This window comes from Rutilus rutilus, assembly GCF_951802725.1.
Source record: "Rutilus rutilus genome assembly, chromosome: 3".
Lineage (NCBI taxonomy): Eukaryota > Metazoa > Chordata > Actinopteri > Cypriniformes > Leuciscidae > Rutilus > Rutilus rutilus.
The window spans coordinates 23,672,592-23,690,321 of record NC_140211.1 but is presented as its reverse complement, the minus strand read 5'-3'; the positions used below and the strand labels follow the sequence as shown (position 1 = coordinate 23,690,321).

At 36.8% G+C, this 17,730-nt stretch overlaps 1 protein-coding gene across 1 annotated transcript in view; it reads left to right on the top strand.

Moving 5' to 3' along the window:
• Positions 1–254: 254 nt before the first annotated feature.
• map2k5 (mitogen-activated protein kinase kinase 5) overlaps positions 255–17,730 on the top strand; it is a 63,000-nt gene continuing 45,524 nt past the window's right edge. The window contains exons 1-8 of the mRNA XM_084405809.1: positions 255–704; positions 886–934; positions 1,149–1,216; positions 7,665–7,734; positions 8,125–8,165; positions 9,345–9,412; positions 11,489–11,540; positions 15,559–15,623. Of these exons, the coding sequence (XP_084261935.1) occupies positions 573–704; positions 886–934; positions 1,149–1,216; positions 7,665–7,734; positions 8,125–8,165; positions 9,345–9,412; positions 11,489–11,540; positions 15,559–15,623 (545 nt within the window). The 5' untranslated portion in view covers positions 255–572. The remainder of the gene's footprint in view (positions 705–885; positions 935–1,148; positions 1,217–7,664; positions 7,735–8,124; positions 8,166–9,344; positions 9,413–11,488; positions 11,541–15,558; positions 15,624–17,730) is intronic.

The window sequence follows — 17,730 nt, the reverse complement described above, 5'->3', positions numbered from 1 at the left end:
GACTAAAATGTAGGCTATGGGTCAAAATGATACAAACAGCTCAATTAAAAGGTATATAGTTTATCCAAAGCCTTATGTGGCAACTTGTTCACAACTTAAACAAAAATATATCAGTATGGCCTGCAAATTGACGCCACGTTCTGAAATATTACTTATACAAGCTAAAGGAATAGATAAAGACACGTCGCGAATACTGTCTAGTACCAGTTAGTCAGCTTCCCAGTCTGTGAGGCTTTTATATTCCTCCAGCTGATGTTCAGCTTCCGGGTAATTCTCAAAACACTTCCGCTAAACTTCCTCTGCTTTACTTTCATTGTTGACAGTTTTGTTAACTGCGGGCAAATATTTTTTTCAAATCCTAGTTAACAGTCGGATTAACTGTTGTCCGTACATCTGGAAGGACATGTCTCTCGTTTATTAGTCGGAGTGGCCGCTGCGTCAGTTGTGTGGTGAATGTTTTCTTCACTGCTAGTGAGCTAAGCAGCTAGCCGCCTAGCCTGCTGTGTACAGCTGCTGTGTGTCTGGGAATCTGCACTGAAAGCCAAGATTATGTTTCTCGGTGGGCTTTTGTTATGCTTTTACTTGTTTTAAATAACCTGTGCAGCATGGAATCTGAGGGAATCGTCATCCGGATAAAGACGCCGGTGGGGGACATGGACTCATTAGTGGATTATCCATCACATCTAAACTTTAACGATTTGCTGGTGAGTTGCTGTTTTACCTGTATTTAGTGTTTTTCCATGTGACATCTCACTCAGTACATTTTAGAGGGAGAAACCATTCATGGAGTATGTAATACCTTAATAAGTGGTTTTCAGGATAATGGTGCTGATTGACAGCTGTCAGTCAAATGTTTGTCTGCTCAGTGATTCTCTATTTTGGCAGGCCGCGATCAGGGATGTCATGCCTGAAACCACAGTCACCGCTTTTGAATGTGAGCATTGTTATTATATTTGAATTATTTTACTATTTTCATGATAGCCAATTAAATAGTATGTATGAAACAACCAGAAAATAGGACTGAACAGCTAAACTAAAGGCATGCAAAAAAGTAAACTCATACATTTGCAGAATGCATGATAAAAATGGTTGTTTAAATTGGCAAATGATTAGCTGTTTTAGATTCAAATGATTCTCTTATATTTCAGATGAGGATGAAGTTGGCGACCGAATCACAGTTCGCAGTGATGAGGAGCTCAAAGCCATGCTGTCGTATGTGAGTATACCTCATGTATAAATGCAGCCAAGCTCTTTGAGTCCTTTGATTCAGCTGTTAAACACTGTGATTTCAGCATCATTTCTAAAACATGTTTAATAGCCAGATTGCCATTGAAGAACTGCATTGCCTAATTGTAAACCAAACTCACCATCAGAAACTTCACTGTTACCATGAGAAAAAAACAAACATCCGATAAAAGTAAAGTTAGACACCATATTGAATTTAATGCAGATGAAAACGAGGCTGTGAGGGATAGATGTACAGTCTTCACAACGGTGCGCACTAAATAAAAGAGATCACACAATCAATTTTACAACTCACAACTTTCAAAACTGTTTTATGGAGTTTTTGTCTACTGAAAGTTTAGTTTGCTGAACAATCGGTAGGTTGTTAAACAACCGTATAATTCATTGAATTCACTGTCTTTACAGTAGCTGTCAAAGGTTTGGAAACATTACATTTTTTTTATGATTTTGAAATCTCTTATGCTCATCAAGGCTGCATTTATTTAATCAAAAAATAACAATAATATTGTGAACTATTATTACTATTTAAAATAACTGTTTTTTTTATTTATTTATTTATTTGAATATATTTTAAAATGTTAATTTATTCCTGTGATGCAAAGCTGAATTTTCAGCATCATTTCTCTAGTCTTCGGTGTCACATGATCCTTCAGAAATCAGTCTAATATGATGATTTGCTGCTCAAGAAACATTTAGCAATATTATCAATGTTGAAAATAGTTGTGTTGCTTAACATTTTTGTGGAAATGGTGATACCTTTTTTCAGGATTTTTTGATGACAATAAAGCATTCAATGAACAGCATTTTTTTTTATTCATTTACATTTACATTTACATTTATTCATTTAGCTGACACTTTTATCCAAAGCGACTTACAATTGCTATATATGTCAGAGGTCGCACGCCTCTGGAGCAACTAGGGGTTAAGTGTCTTGCTCAGGGAACATTGGTGTCTCACAGTGGATTCGAACCCGGGTCTCTCACACCAAAGGCATGTGTCTTATCCATTGCGCCACACCATATACCATATGTAACATTATATCTCTCTTCACTGTCACTTTTGATGAGTGTTTCCACAAACATGTTAAGCAGCTAAAACTGTTTTCATTGATAAAAATAATAAGAAATGTTTCTTGAGCACGAGCAGTAAATCATCATAATATTAGAATGATTTCTGAAGGATCATGTGACACTGAAGACTGGAGTAATGATGCTGAAAATTCAGCTTTGCATCACAGGGATAAACCACATTAAAACAATTATTTTAAATTGTAATATTTCACTATTACTGTTTGTACTGTATTTTTGATTTAAATAAATGCAGCCTTGGTGAGCATAAGAAATTGATTAAATTTTTTTTTTTTTTTTATGTTTCCAAACTTTCAAAAGATACTGTATATCCCTCACAGCATCGTTTTCATGCATTAAAAAATAAAAAATGGCGCTACTCTGATTAAGATCTATTAAGGTCTATTGTGTGAAGCATTGCGAATGATGTAATTGAATCTCTCTCACTGCTTATATATTTTGTTTATATATTAATATTACAATAAATCTAACATATATTGTTTTTATACTTATTAACAATTATAATGTTTTTTTAATTATTTAATTCAGATGCTTAAAACATCATCATTCGCAATACTTTATGGAATTTGTAGTTCATTCCCTCATTATGATTAAGTGCAAGTCTTGAACTTTTTCCTTTTTTCTTTTGTTTTTTTCTTTTCTTTTTCTCAATTTTTTTTTCTTTTCAAATCATAGTTTATAATAGGGCTGTCATGATATCAGATTTTCATTGTGTGGTTATTGTGGGCAAAAAAAAAACAGGAAGTCAAAATCTGTCACATTCATCCTTAACTTTATTTAGTGTTTTCTTTTTTTGGGCCAGTGAAACACTTAAAATACGAGTGTAGGCAGGTGAATCGAGAGTTTGTAACCATAACTGTACAGAAGTGTACAAAAATAATGTACTACGTTTTCCTTTTTTTCTATTTTATGATGGGTGGTAACCAAGGTTAAGGTGTAAAACTGCCATCTGCTGTATTTTGAGTGTCATCGATATACTGGTGCCGGCTTATTAACAATAATATTGTACGTGTAATATTAACACAATATCAGCATTTAATTTGTTTAATATTGCTGCTGTCGTCAGTACCGATATATTGAAAAACTAGGGATACACAGAAATTTCGTCTGCAGAAAATGGTATTTTCGTTTTTGTCCGAAAGGGTAAAAAGGCTGAAAATATGAGCTGAAAATACAGCAAATGCCTCAGTGTTCAGCGCTCAGATTTCACTTCATGCAGGATTTTTTTGTAATTCCATGTGCATTATACTTTATTTGATAATTGGTCAAAAAATAAATCTGTTAAATCTGTTGCATAGAACTGAATAAAATATAATTTTAATAAATTTTCTGTCCAATTTTGGTGTGTTAAAGTGTGGTTATTTCATTTTATTGGCTTGTATTATTTTTAAAATAAGATTCAATTAAATTATTGAATTTAATTTAAAAGTCTAATATTAATACAATTATAAAAAATACAAAAAGATGTTAAAATAAGAAATCCACTTTGGGTTTCGGTTCTTGGTCAAGTGCATGCAGAATTTTCGCTTTCGATTTTAGCCCAGAATTTTCACTTTGGTGAATCCTTAGCAACAACCCTTGTTTGCACTGTTGTGATTCTTCTTGGAGCCGGTTGGTTCATGAGACACTTCAGTAAAAAGGCTTTAATGAAATGCCCATGGAGCAAATAAACAAAGAAAAATACTTCCGGAACCAAAGCTGAGGAAAAGTGGGTGGTCACCGTTGCGCTCTATTACAGTCTGTTGTATTAGACCTTTGAATGCTGGAAGTGTTTTGTTGGAAGGGAAAAGCTATTACAAATCTATTATTCCAGATCCATTCACCCTTGGGGAAAGTGTTCTCATTACTTTGCTGATTGGCAAGGATGACAAGTAGCTACATATTTTCTTTTTTCTTTTCAATTTCTCCATCTATTTCCTTTTTTTCTGGCTTCACCTCTCGATGTTTCCATGGCAACGTGCGCACTCTGGCTCTCGCCCCCTATTTTAAATTTTACAGGTGTTAACCAAGCAAGATTAGCAAAGGGAAAAGTGTAATATTAAATTCCTGCTTATTTCTCTTAATATTCATTATTTTTGTGTTGACTCAGGCAGTGGCCTCCCCAAGTGACCAGGCACAAATTGAAAATGTTCAAAATATTTGTGTGTCATGCGTTTAACAAAAAGCTATTGTAAACTTTTCCCCGATTACGGATTTGCACAGTCTTCCTTTTCAAGTCAAGGAATGTTGTTGCCTACTCAGTCTGCTCTTCTGCTTTTTATATATGTTGTTTTTAACGTTCTTCTTTTGAGACCGCCGTAAAAGTGCTTTCAATACTTACTGCTCACATTGTGGACACCAAACGTAATGACTCGTAATAGTTTTTCCCCCTGTGAAGTACAGTGGAAGTTAAATGAACTATCAACTTTTATTATTTATTATTCAATACTTAAAGTTTCGCCTCATTAGAAGCACAGCCCTCTTGGGTAGAGGAATTTTTCAAAATCCACTTTCAGCTGGTGTTGTCTTTTACCCCCCATCAGCTCTCAATGACTCTCGAGTAGCCATGGGCTTTAAAACCACCGCTTCTGCAGGAAATGAGATTACTTATATTTGATATTTATTTATTTTTAGATGCTTTATCAATGTTGTACCTCTCAAGGCCATTGGAGTCATTAGCCAGATTAGGCCAGAAGGTGACACACTGACAATGATGTCTCGCGGGTGTCCTGCTCTGCCTGAGTGTAATTCAACTTTTTTCCCTGTCTTGATTAATTCTAGTTTTGAAATGCACATTCTGACATTGGAGATATTTGCGGGAATGCGAGTATTCTCATTTGTTATCGCAACAGTCTGCATTAATGCTTATACACAGAGAGACTTTCCTCTTAAGGAACGTGCCATCGCACATCACGAAAAAAATAATAATCTTTGAGCCCATATTACTCTGACAGTGAATATTACCGCTCGTTGCTGTCGCAGATTGCCTCCCCCTTGCATTTTGGTTAACAGCACAACTGAGTCCACTTTTTCTGAAAATGAGCTTTTCCTCCCATGATGCTGTTTGCTTCTCTAGGGACTCTGTGCAAGCTGCTGAGAAGGGTGGAATTTAATATGCGTGTGACATGTTCTGTGGCTTGTGCCTATGTCTAACTGATCGTTGTGGTCATATTTCAAGCGTGTGCCCTTTGCCTTGGTGGCTCTTGGGGTCTCTGCGGGGACCTTTATAAATTTGCTTCAATTAATTCCATGTGAAGGGATCTACTGTTATGTAGACTTAATAGGAATTAAGAGATGACTTCTTGCTTTACAGGTGCGAAAGCTAATTCACAGAGCTCTCTGGTGAAAACCGACCTTCAAACTGTCTTGACTGCTCTGGCAGCGATCATCAGTCTGAGGTCTCTGAGATGTTCTGGGTCCCCGGTGAACCCCTTCTTACCGTTAGCCTTTCCAGGATGTTAGTTCAAAGTTAAAGACTGACCCATGTCAGATGTATGTAGGCACACACACACACACACACAGGCACTGATCTCCCAGGCTGGGACGGCTAATTACAGAGCGCTTTACTTGGGGTGTGTTAATGATCGGGGTCCAACAGAGCGGAGGTCCGACTCCTCTGTTCCCTCCAGCTTTCAAGCTGCCTTCCTGTGATCAAACTGCCTTTAGTTATTGTCCAACAAAGGGAGGTTTCTTTTAATACACTGTTACAGATTAGTTAGGTAATTGCAGCCCTAATCGATAAAGCAACCGAGTGGAAAATTAAAGGTGTGTGTTTTGGTAGAGCTACATGGTTTCAGTGCCTGCAGGCAGTGCAGAGAGGTGACAGTGATAAATAGGGTATTTAATAACAGCTGCTCTAACACTGCTTCCTCTGCATGTCCTCGCGCGCCACAACGTATTCATCACGTATCCGCACGCGGCGGAGGGACGGTGCTGGACGGCCATGGTTAGGCTTGCTTTTGACCTTTGTCTTGTTCTGCCTTTGTCTCTCGTTCTCTCTGTCTCTGTCTTTATTTCAAACACTGACACTCTCCCCTCCTCTCTTGTCCATCTGGATCTGTGGTTTTTAATGGCTTTATTGTGTGCGATGGGTGCTCTGTGTTTGGACACAAAGGTCTCGTGCTGGACTGAGAGGAGAGGACGAGCGACCAGATGGTTCTGTTAACCGAAACATCCATTGAATGTTCTTTTGGCAGGGGAGACAAATTTGTGCGCGTGTTTGAGTTCTTTTGAAATAGAATCAGCAAAAGTGCTGCATGACATATCAATCGCAAGATCAACTTCAAAATAATATTGAATATTTATACGATAATATGAATTAATAAAATAGTAATAATAAAAATGAAATCAATAAAATTGAATGTATACATACAGAATATCTTATAAAGTCTCAAATGTAAGTCAGTTTCTGTAGTTTTAAAATGGCAACTGCAAGATCAACTTCAGTAAATATTGAATATTATAAAATATAATAAATGTAATTAATATACGACATGATGCCTCATATGTAACTACAAGCACAGTGCCGACAAAACTTGAAATCGAGATTGCTTTAAGTTACATTTCTTTATTAACCGCATAGATTAATTAAAGAAAAAGCACAAATAATTACACAAAAAGCTTGCCATGATATTAATAATATCATTAATAGTATAATACAAGGTTTATAAATGCCAGACTCCATTTCAGCCTATTATGCAGTGTAATTAATTAATAGGCAGCCGTTACTGGCAGATTGCTTTTTTTACGTCAGGCTGAAATGAGAAAACTCAGTGATTGGGCTGCGTCTGGCAGCCATTACAACGGATGAATTGATACAGAGGGTTTCAAAAAGATTACCTGAGCAGGGTGCCCGATTCATTTAGCGTCTTTTCTTTTCCCCCCAATACTGCAAGTGGCTCTGAGTGAAGGAGAATGTGACAATACTTTATTTTAGGGTTCGATTCTCGCTATTAACTAGTTAATGATTATCATGCATATTACTAGGAATATTGGCTGTTTATTAGTACTTATAAAGCACATATTAATGCCTTATTCTGCATTACCTTATTCTACATCCCTTAATGCTACCCAATACCGAAACTTAAACGCTACAAAAACTACCTTACTCTTAATAAGCAGTAAATTAGGAGTTTATTGAGGCAAAAGTTGCAGTAAATAGTGAATAGGCTATGTGTTCCCCATACTGAAGTGTTACAGAGAATGTGTTTTTTTAACAGAAGATTGCTTTGATACTCCGTGGGACTTTTCTTCTCAAATACTTTTCACCGAGCGTAATATTGATTTGTGTGAACTACTGAAAAAAGGAACTGGACTGAGTTTTTTGTTTGTTTGTTTGTTTATTCTCCACAGTACTGCAACACAGTGATGGAGCACCGCATCAATGGACTGTTACCTGAGCCTTTACAGATATTTCCACGAGGTGTGTAAAGTGTGTTGGCCCAAATTACAGTTTAACACCGCAACCGTAAACGTGCCCGAGGCCCATCTATAGCCCTAGATCACTGCTGAAAACCCCATACTCAGCACTGCCCTGTTCACGTGCGTTTGTGAGCGTTTTCTGTTTAGCAAATCCCAAATTACTTCATGCTCAATGGCTTCTGTGAGAGGAAGCAAATTCTTTATGAATACATTCACATTTGCATTATTCTTTATGATATACTTATTAGCTCCCTAAGCTGTATTTCAATATGTTTTGTAATGTTGCGGATAGACTAATTCTGACTTTTTAAACATTTTCTGTAAAATATTCTGCTCATGTTCTTTTACTCTGGCCTCACTTGATCTACAATCTAGTCAATTTTCTTTTCAGCCGGTAAGACCCCAGGGATCCGCAACATACACGGCCTGAAGGTATGTGTCTCAATGATTGTTTCTGCAGAATTGGCCATGGATCGGTTATGCTGCGTACACTTATTGAAATGTCAATTGAAGTCAAGACTCTCGCTTTCTATCTGTTTTTCATTGTATTTCTATTTGATAAACCGTTCAAAAACGTGGGGTCGGTAATATTTTAAAAAATATATATAATTTTTGGAAAGAAGGCTTTTATGTTGACCAAGACTGCGTTTTAATTAATGTTTCAATTGATCAAAGCCTATTGGAACTATTAATGCAATTTAAAATAGCTGTTTTGTATTTGAATATATTATAAAATGTAATTTATTCCTGTGATGGCAAATTTGATTACTTCAGTCTTTGAGTGTCACATGATCCTTCAGAAATCATTCTAATATGTTGATTTGGTGCTCAGGTAACATTTCTTATCAAATTTGAAAACATTTGTGCTACTTAATGTTTTGGTGGAAAACATGAATTTTTTTTCAGGATTCTTTTAAAAAATAGATTTTTTTTTTAAATGGAGATCTTTTGCAACATTAATGTCTTTACTGTCACTTTTGATTAATTGAATGCATCATTGCTGAATAAAACATTAATGTCTTTAGCAAAAAAAACCACTAAACCCTGAAGTGTTGAAGGGTAGTGTAGTTTCTGTTTACCTAGATAGTATAATTGTTCTTGTTTTGTGCTTGTTTTGGTTTAATTCCGAATTAATTGGCTTGAAAAGGGTAAAAAAAAAAACACACAACAACTGATAAACTGATCTAAATGAGGTCTTCATAGACACTAATTAAGAACAGAATCACTGCTTTACAGCACTACACTATATGACCTACAGACCTCAATTAATCTACTTATTTATATAGTGTCTCTCTTTGAGCTTTTTTCCTCCATTCTCCCACTGCGGTCCGTTAGCGTGGCTCTGACAAGAAGCAGCTTCATGAATCCTCTTTAATGACAAATAAAGGACGTGATGTTGATTCATTCTTTTTTTTTTTAACCCAAGGATGTTCCCAGAGTTATATTTAATTTTGCCTGATAGATGAAGTGACCCCTTTCCTCAAGCCTCTCTCTTTATTTCTCTCTGTCTCCCCCACAAAAGCCAATTAACCTTGCGGCCAAACCAGGCAGTTTGCTGTTGAATCACAGGTTAATTAGCACAGGGTTCTGATTGTCTTTGTTTGCCCGCAGGTGAACACGCGGCCCGAATCCTCGAGTGGCAGGAGCTCCTCTGCAGCTGATTCCCGGTCCAACGATAGGTAATACAATTCTATATTAATCCCTCAAGTTTTCTACATTGCTTGTTAAACAGCTTAGGGTTGCCAACTATATTTCTAATCGGAGGAATCCGGTATCCATCATGCCTAAGAACACCTCTTACCTGTGGTAAAATCACTGTAACTTGCAGCCTCTTGTGGCTTGTTAATAGTGTTTTTTTAATTGGGACTACCCTTTTAGGTGGATCAACTTTTATTTTATTTTATTTTTTAATACATTTATTTTTATTAAAAAAAATAAAAAAATTCAAATAAATGCTGTTCTTTTACTCTCTATTTATCAAAAATCCTGAAAAAATGAAATTTTCTACAAAAACTATTCAGCAACTAAAAGATTTCTGTAGGATAATTTTGCCATCACTTTGCCATCACAGGAATAAATGTTATTTATATGGAAATAATATTTATGTTAAATTAGAGAAGTTCTTTTAAATTTGAATGATATTTCACAATATTACTGTTTTTACTGTATTTTTGATCAAATAAATGCAGTCTTGGCGAGCATAAAGACCCCGATATACTCACGGCGATGTTCTTTTTCACTGTTCGCTTGGTAAAACGAAGTTCGAAATACGTGACCAGCGATATCTGTTAGCGAACATCTGACGCCGCCCACACTGCGGAGAGTGAAGTTTAGATGAGTATGTAAATATGTTCTGTGTGCTTTCCTTCTCAATAACAAAATAAAAACAACAAAATTGATAAACCAGTAAGCATTTTTTTTATAATAAAGCAAAAGAAAAGCATCTGATCATAGCAATGTGGATACATTTGCACAAGCTCTGCTATTCGGCACGTGACAAGTCACGTTATGTTTATTTATAACACTTTATACAATAGATTGCTTAATTAAGCAGCTTTACCTTATTATACATGAAAAACAGTGTCAGTGTCTCATTTCATCTGAAGAACAACTTAATTTTCTACTATAAAGCAGGTCTCCAGTGTGTTCATGTTTTAACTTGCGGACGTCTGACCTCGACAAACTGAACAGGAGAAATGAACGGGAAAATACCTATACCACACCTGCCTATTATGTAATCGTCACAGACCAATGGTAGTTCAAAGGTGTTTACCACCCATAGCAAATTTTGCCGGAAAGTTCACTTTGGCAAGCTGGTTTGAACTTCCAAAACGAACTCTAAACGAACTTCGTTTTGGCCTGATTTTGTTCGAAATGACGTCACAGCAGTTCGTTCTTTGATTTCGCTTGAAGTATATCGGGGCCTTAAGAGACATGCAAAAACATCATAAAAAAATCGTACTTCTCTCAAACTTTTGAACATTAGTGTACATTACCAAATTTAATTCCTGTTTCTTTATGGATAATTGTGTCCAATTCTGGTGTCCTTGTGCTTAGGAAATAAGTTGTAAAATAATAAACAAGATATTAAAGGAATTTATAGTAAAGATTTAGACAATAAAATATTAATCAACAGGGCCTTGTTGTAAACCATTTACATTTTGGCTTTAAAAAGATTATTAGCTATAGTAATAGGACAGTTTTGAGCTGATGTGCTGCTGGTGACTAAACAACAAACTCTTACTTGTATTTACTCTTGTGTACTGTGTTCATTTTTTTGTTCTTCCTTGTCGTTCGTTGGTCATCTTCGCTTTATTTTTCGCAAAGCATTATTTTGCTACACTTCAGCTATGATAAAGAGACATCCACTCTTGCATGGCATGTTTGTGCACTTTGAGGGCAGAGCAATGATGAGAGAAGTGTGTTTGTTTGGGTTGATTTAAAATATTAACATGTTTCTCAGAAGTCGTGTACTGCACCTTTAAAGGTGATATTGATGTCTCAATAATGTAATTCCCTTTAATAAGATAAACACTAACAGGAGCTGGTAGTCTTCATAGCAGAAACATTTTGTCAGTTATAATTGGATCTGGTCTGAGATAATAAAAAAAAAAACCCTGGCAGAGGACAAAGACCTGCAGTCTGAAGGCCAGTGTGTGTGTATTCAGCAGTGATGCATGTCCGATATTTGCAGAGCCTTCTATTAAGTATTCTATTCTCGTACACAATTTCATACTTTTTTATTTTTTCTTCAGCAGTTTAAAAAAGTCTTCAGCTGAGCTTAAGAAGATTTTGACGAATGGACAGGTATAGTATAGCCCTCTCTTCACACTACACACTTTACTTTTTTGATACACACACATATAGCGCACAGTATCATCAGTACCAATCAAGCAGTGATGCTTCACTCATCCCATTTAATTTGTCACTTTAGATTCTCTGTGTGAATGTGCAAAAGCATCTATTGATTGCACATAACAGGCTGTTCACTGACACTTTCTCTGTGGTATGGCTGAGATCTTTATCTCGAGTGTACAGAGCTGTGTCCTTTTGCTGCCCACCCCTCCTCCTTTCCCTGTCACCTCTTCTCCCCCCTCCACAGGCCCCTAGCTGACCAGTCTGTCAACTAAAGTATGTCAGATAGACAATTAAGACAGTCACATCCCCTGTGACACCAGTAACATGCACAGTTAATAGAGCACTAGCATCCTCACACACACACACACACACGCGCACACGGTGTCTCTCTCTCTCACACACAATGTCTCTCTCCCACACTTCAGCCTAATCAAATGTCCTGCATTGGGCCCCTGTAGTCGGGGTGAGGCCTGTCAGCAGAGCATTGGCTTCACACCAGGTCCAGTTCACAAGGGGAAACACTTCCCCTGCAATAACACACAAAACACTGACTAACCAGTTGCATTAGCAATCACAAACAAATGACTTGGATTGGATTGTTCAGATATATAGTAATGATATTATTATAATTTTTTTGTTAATGAAAAATGCTGCTGTTATAGTAATAATAATAATAGTAATAACAACACTAATTATTATAATGCTATAATTATTAACAATAGTCCTTATTTAATTTATTTTATTAAAATATAATATTATTTTATTTAAATATAATGTTATTATATTATATTGTTATCTTTGTTTATGATGATGATAATAATGCTTTTAATACATTTATTTATTTATAAGTAAATATCTTGTTTGCTTTTCTGCAGTTTAATAAAAGCAGAATGCTTTCACATCAGACGTAACAATACCCTGTTATTGTGGTACAAGTAAGGAGTAATTGATGACGAGCCATTAAATTATTCGAAAAATAACTAGTTGGAACATCTTGGCTGTACATTGTTTTTCTAATAATCCAAGGGCCCGGAGTCAATTATTCCGCTGATGCTATGATTGCCATGCCTCAAGACATTGTTTAGATGTTTCATTGCAATAAATTTATTAGGTTTTTGTCCTTAAAAGCTTGTGTGTAGGACTAATTTCTGTAACACTTTATTTTAGTGTCCGTTATATGTTACACGTTACTATTGTAATTACTATAAATTGTGCATAATTACATACAGCTAACCCTAAAACAAACCCTACTAACCCTAACCCTTGTAGGAAACTCAGACGAGAGACCTATTTGTATCTTCAGCAAGATTATTTGAGAACACAAGCTTGGGTATAGCTGCAGTCATCAAGTCTAACTAAGGCAGTGTACATTGTAGTTTATATAGATTTTAGGAGGCAGTGCTTAGAAATGGAGACAAAGCACCTGACTGATGACCTTAAACAAAGCATGCAAATGAAGTATCCATGTATAGGAACCCACTCCAGACTCTAGAGTGTTACCAGTCCTAATCCAATCAGCATAACTATTCAAAGAATGGGACAAGGTCTCCAACAGCCATTAAAGACAAAGGGTGAGAGTCTCAGTAATCTGACTCATTTGACTTACAATAAAGAGAACAGGACTGGCAGGAACCTCTTGCTAAAATCTTTGCTTATCCGAATCATTCATCTGATGTCATCATCTTTTCCTTAAATGCTAAAGGTATCGATGTAGGATAGGATCTTAAAAAGATTCCTACATTTGTAATCCCACACCCTACATGTAGTTAATTATTATTACCCAGTACTTAATTGTATAATTACACTGTAACACGGACACCTTAAAATAGTCTAAACCTAATTTCTCCAAAATGTATTTTTAGAGCTAGGAACAGAGGCTTGAGCCATTGATATGCAGACTAATGCAGTTGAGAGAGAGAGAGAGATCTTCAACATCTACATTAATGAATTGGCGAAACTCCTAGAAGAATCAGCAGCCCCTGGCCTCACACTTCACGACTCCTCTATAAAGCTCCTGCTGTATGCGGATGATCTGGTCCTGCTGTCTCCAACAGAAGAGGGTCTACAGCAGAACCTGGACATCCTGCATCAGTTCTGTCAGACCTGGGCCCTGACCGTCAACCCAACCAAAACTAAAGTAATAACGTTTCAGAAAAGACCCAGATGTCAGGGAAAGGGACACAAGTTCACCCTTGGTATGACCAAACTTGATCATGTCACAAGCTACACATACCTCGGGCTGAAGATAAGTGCAAACGGAAACCTAAATTTGGCCGTGAATGAACTGAAAGAGAAAGCAAGAAGGGCCTTCTATGCCATCAAAAAATCTATCCAAATTGAAATACCAATCAGAATCTGGCTCAAAATATTCCAATCAGTCATAGAACCAATTGCATTATATGGCAGTGAAGTTTGGGGTCCTCTCCTAAATCACCAATTCGACAAATGGGACAAAAATCCGATTGAAACCCTGCATGCCGAGTTCTGTAAGAGTATCCTGAGAGTACAGAGGAACACGCCGAACAACGCATGCAGGGCAGAATTAGGCCAGTACCCTCTCCTAATACATGTGGAGAAACGAGCCATCAAATTTTGGAAACATCTAAAAATGAGTGACCCCAACTCTTATCATTATAAAGCCCTTCAGAACCATGAGATGAACCCTGAGAAGAGCCCGCTCATTCAGCTGGTCCTGAGACTCCACACACAGACTAACACCACTAACACTAACCAGCCTCAGGACACTGACACCCTCATCCACACAATCCGGCCCAACCACATTATAAAAGCTCAGCGAGAGCATTACCTGACCTACTGGACTCAAACAACACAAAAACAGAGTAAACTAGAATGTTATTTGGCCCTAAACAGAGACTACACAACCGCAGAATACCTGAGTGCAGTGAAGAACTGTACACTCAGAAGAAGAATGACGAGGTACAGACTGAGCAACCACAGCCTGACTGTAGAGACGGGCAGATACAGACAGAGCTGGCTGCCCCGAGAGAGACGCCTCTGCCCATACTGTGACCAGGGAGAGGTGGAGACAGAGCAACACTTTCTCACCAGCTGTCCCAACTATGAGGACATTAGAGGGACTTTTTACACAAAATTTGAAATACTTTGCCTAACTTCCTAAAGTTGAACAACAAAACACAATTTCAACACCTATTAGGTGAAAAAAGAGATTGTATCCTACTAGCGGCAAGATACATCGATGCCTGCCACAAGAAGAGAGAGTTGACGACTATTCAATGATGCGCTCACACACACACACACACACACGCTTGTACACAAAACAAACACACAAACACTTACACACTGAATTCTAAGTTGTTCACAGAATTTTTGAAATGTTCATAAACTGTTTTACTATTTTTATTTAATTGAATTATTATTATTTATTTTTTTGTACTAAATGTTCAAAATCATTTTATATGTTGTTTTCATGCTTTGGCAATACAAATGTATTTTTGTCATGCCAATAAAGCTTTATTGAATTGAATTGAATTGAGAGAGAGAGAGAGAGAGAGAGAGAGAGAGAGAGAGAGAGAGAGAGAGAGAGAGAGAGAGAGAGAGAGAGAGAGAGAGAGAGAGAGAGAGAGAGAGAGAGAGAGAGAGAGAGAGAGAGAGAGAGAGAGAGAGAGAGAGAGAGAGAGAGAGAGAGAGAGAGAGAGAGAGAGAGAGAGAGAGAGAGAGAGAGAGAGAGAGAGAGAGAGAGAGAGAGAGAGAGAGAGAGGTGTCTGTGTGTCTCTCAACAGTGTTCGTCAGTAGAGTCTCTACTAATAGTGAAGTGTAAGTTTAATTGCTTCAAAACAGCCCATACACACTGACACACATAATAACTTATTTTTGAAGATGCTTTAGTTTATTTAGATAAAGTAGGGTTGATGAATTTTGCTCTCCTTGAATAAAAACAGTATCTAGTGGGGAATTTCTTTCTCAGTTTTTTCTTTTCTTTTTTTAGATAAATGAACATGACCTCCAGTACCAGGAGCAGCTCGGCCATGGAAATGGTGGAACTGTTTACAAGTGAGTGCTGCTCTCGTGTTTGAGATTTTAATTAGACCGATTGTGATCAGCCTCTTCAAAACCTTTAGTACAATCTGTAGGTTGTCTGCACTCATGTTCTGATTAATTTTACATTGGTCATGTTTTCAGACATCCCTCAAAACCTTTTCAATATTATGATTCTTTAAATGTCTTGAGACATCAGAGTAAAGTGTGATGCTGATTTAGCGCTTGTGAAGGTGAAGTGACTCTCTTTGACCCTTCTAAAGCTCCTTTCGGTGCCCAAACTATACACCCATCCTAAATGATACAATGACAGGACAGGACTGGTCAAAGCCATCATCTTACACACACACAGTTCATTTGATTAATTTCTTGAACCAAGTGACCGTTGACAAGGGTCTGTGCTTTTGTGGATAACCCAAACACTCATCATATTCACTCTATTACTGGAGGAGCACCTCTGTGTTGTTGGAAATTGTTCAACCATTTTAAAAAAGCCAATACTGCAACCCAAACATAAATGCAGTCTGACAAGCTCAGCACTAAATGTGTTTGCCTAGAATAATTTTTTTCCCCCTCAAACAAAAGAAAGTGCTGAATATTGCATTCATCTCCTAATTTAAACCAATTTTTTTTCCTCTCTTTTAAGTGATAGATAAGAAATACAGCTGATCTGAACATAGACGTTTCCTTTTTAAGTCTGTATGGAACATTCATTACAAATCAATGAAAACTTTGATCTCACATAGCAAAAAGGATGTGTAATGTGTTCTAAAAGACCGTAATACCAGGAATGTTTTTATTTATTTATTTTTTGTTCACTGCATATTCATGATCTTTAAAGAAAGGAAACATTCACTGTTATTGTGTTTCCTGCTCAGACTGACAGCTGCAGTGCAGTACAGGTAGCGGGAGGTGAAATGTAATGTATTGTAATGTAATATAATCTCTGATGTGGCTCGTAGGGAAATTTAGGCCAGTGTCCCATCCATCTCCACAGCTGTCCTCGATCACCTCTACTGTGCTTGCTCATGTACACACACACTCTCCTTTATGCAAAACATACACCTTTGTGACCGTCAGACTGCATACAGGATGGTGCCAAGGGTATTTGCTTAAATTGCTTTTCTTAAGAATAAAAAAAAAAAAATTCTGTAAAGCTTTAACCTAACCTGCACCCCTTGATGTTGTGTTACTGTGTTTATAACCCGCGTCTCTCTTACATATCCAAGAAAAGATAAAGCTAACCAAACATTCTTATATTCATAGACTGAAATTCAGAAAAATGATTTGCAACACCTGCATAGATCCAAAAATATACAAAAGTATTGATGTAGAAAAAAAAAAGCCACTTTCTACATTTCTTTTGACTTGGTTTTTTGCTCTCAGCACCCAATAATACACCACTCAAAACACATATGGTCAGTAGTACAGTAGGACGAGTCCGATACCGATACTTGCATTTTTGGTACTCGCCGATACCGATACCGAATAACCGATACCTGTATTTTCACTGCATTTGTCATTTTTAAATGTATTGGTAGAGAAACCAAAAGAATATAAATCATATTAGTTGGCTTAATTTGTTCATCAAATAAATATTTCCTTCAGTTATTTTAATGCTTAATTAAGCCTGCTAAAATGCATTGTATTAGCTTCTGTTACTTTCACTCTTTATTCTATTGCTCTATCATATTTTATCTTTCATTTAATAGTACAGCACATATTTAGAGCTGCTCCAGCAGGGCTCAGTGCTGAGGATTGGGTCAGTGGTACAAAATGTTTAGACACCAGTGAAATATCAATTCTTTATTCCAATTTGGATACAACAACAAAACCTATAGTAATCAATCAAATGTGAAAAAACACTGCATATTAATTACTGAATAAATTAAATATAGATGGATATTTTTGTAAAGTTACAGAAGGTAGCCTATTTAGTCAAGAGCAGTGAGTAATTTATTTGTCCTTTGTTTGATTAACATTAAAACACAGCAGCAGGTTAATAAGACTGCCGCCCCTTTAAGGCCGAACGCACGGACCCCATTTAATATACTGTCTATATGGTCACTAGAAAGATGCTGGTTTTCGGGGCGCGCACTTTGAATGTTTGGGTTCATGGAAC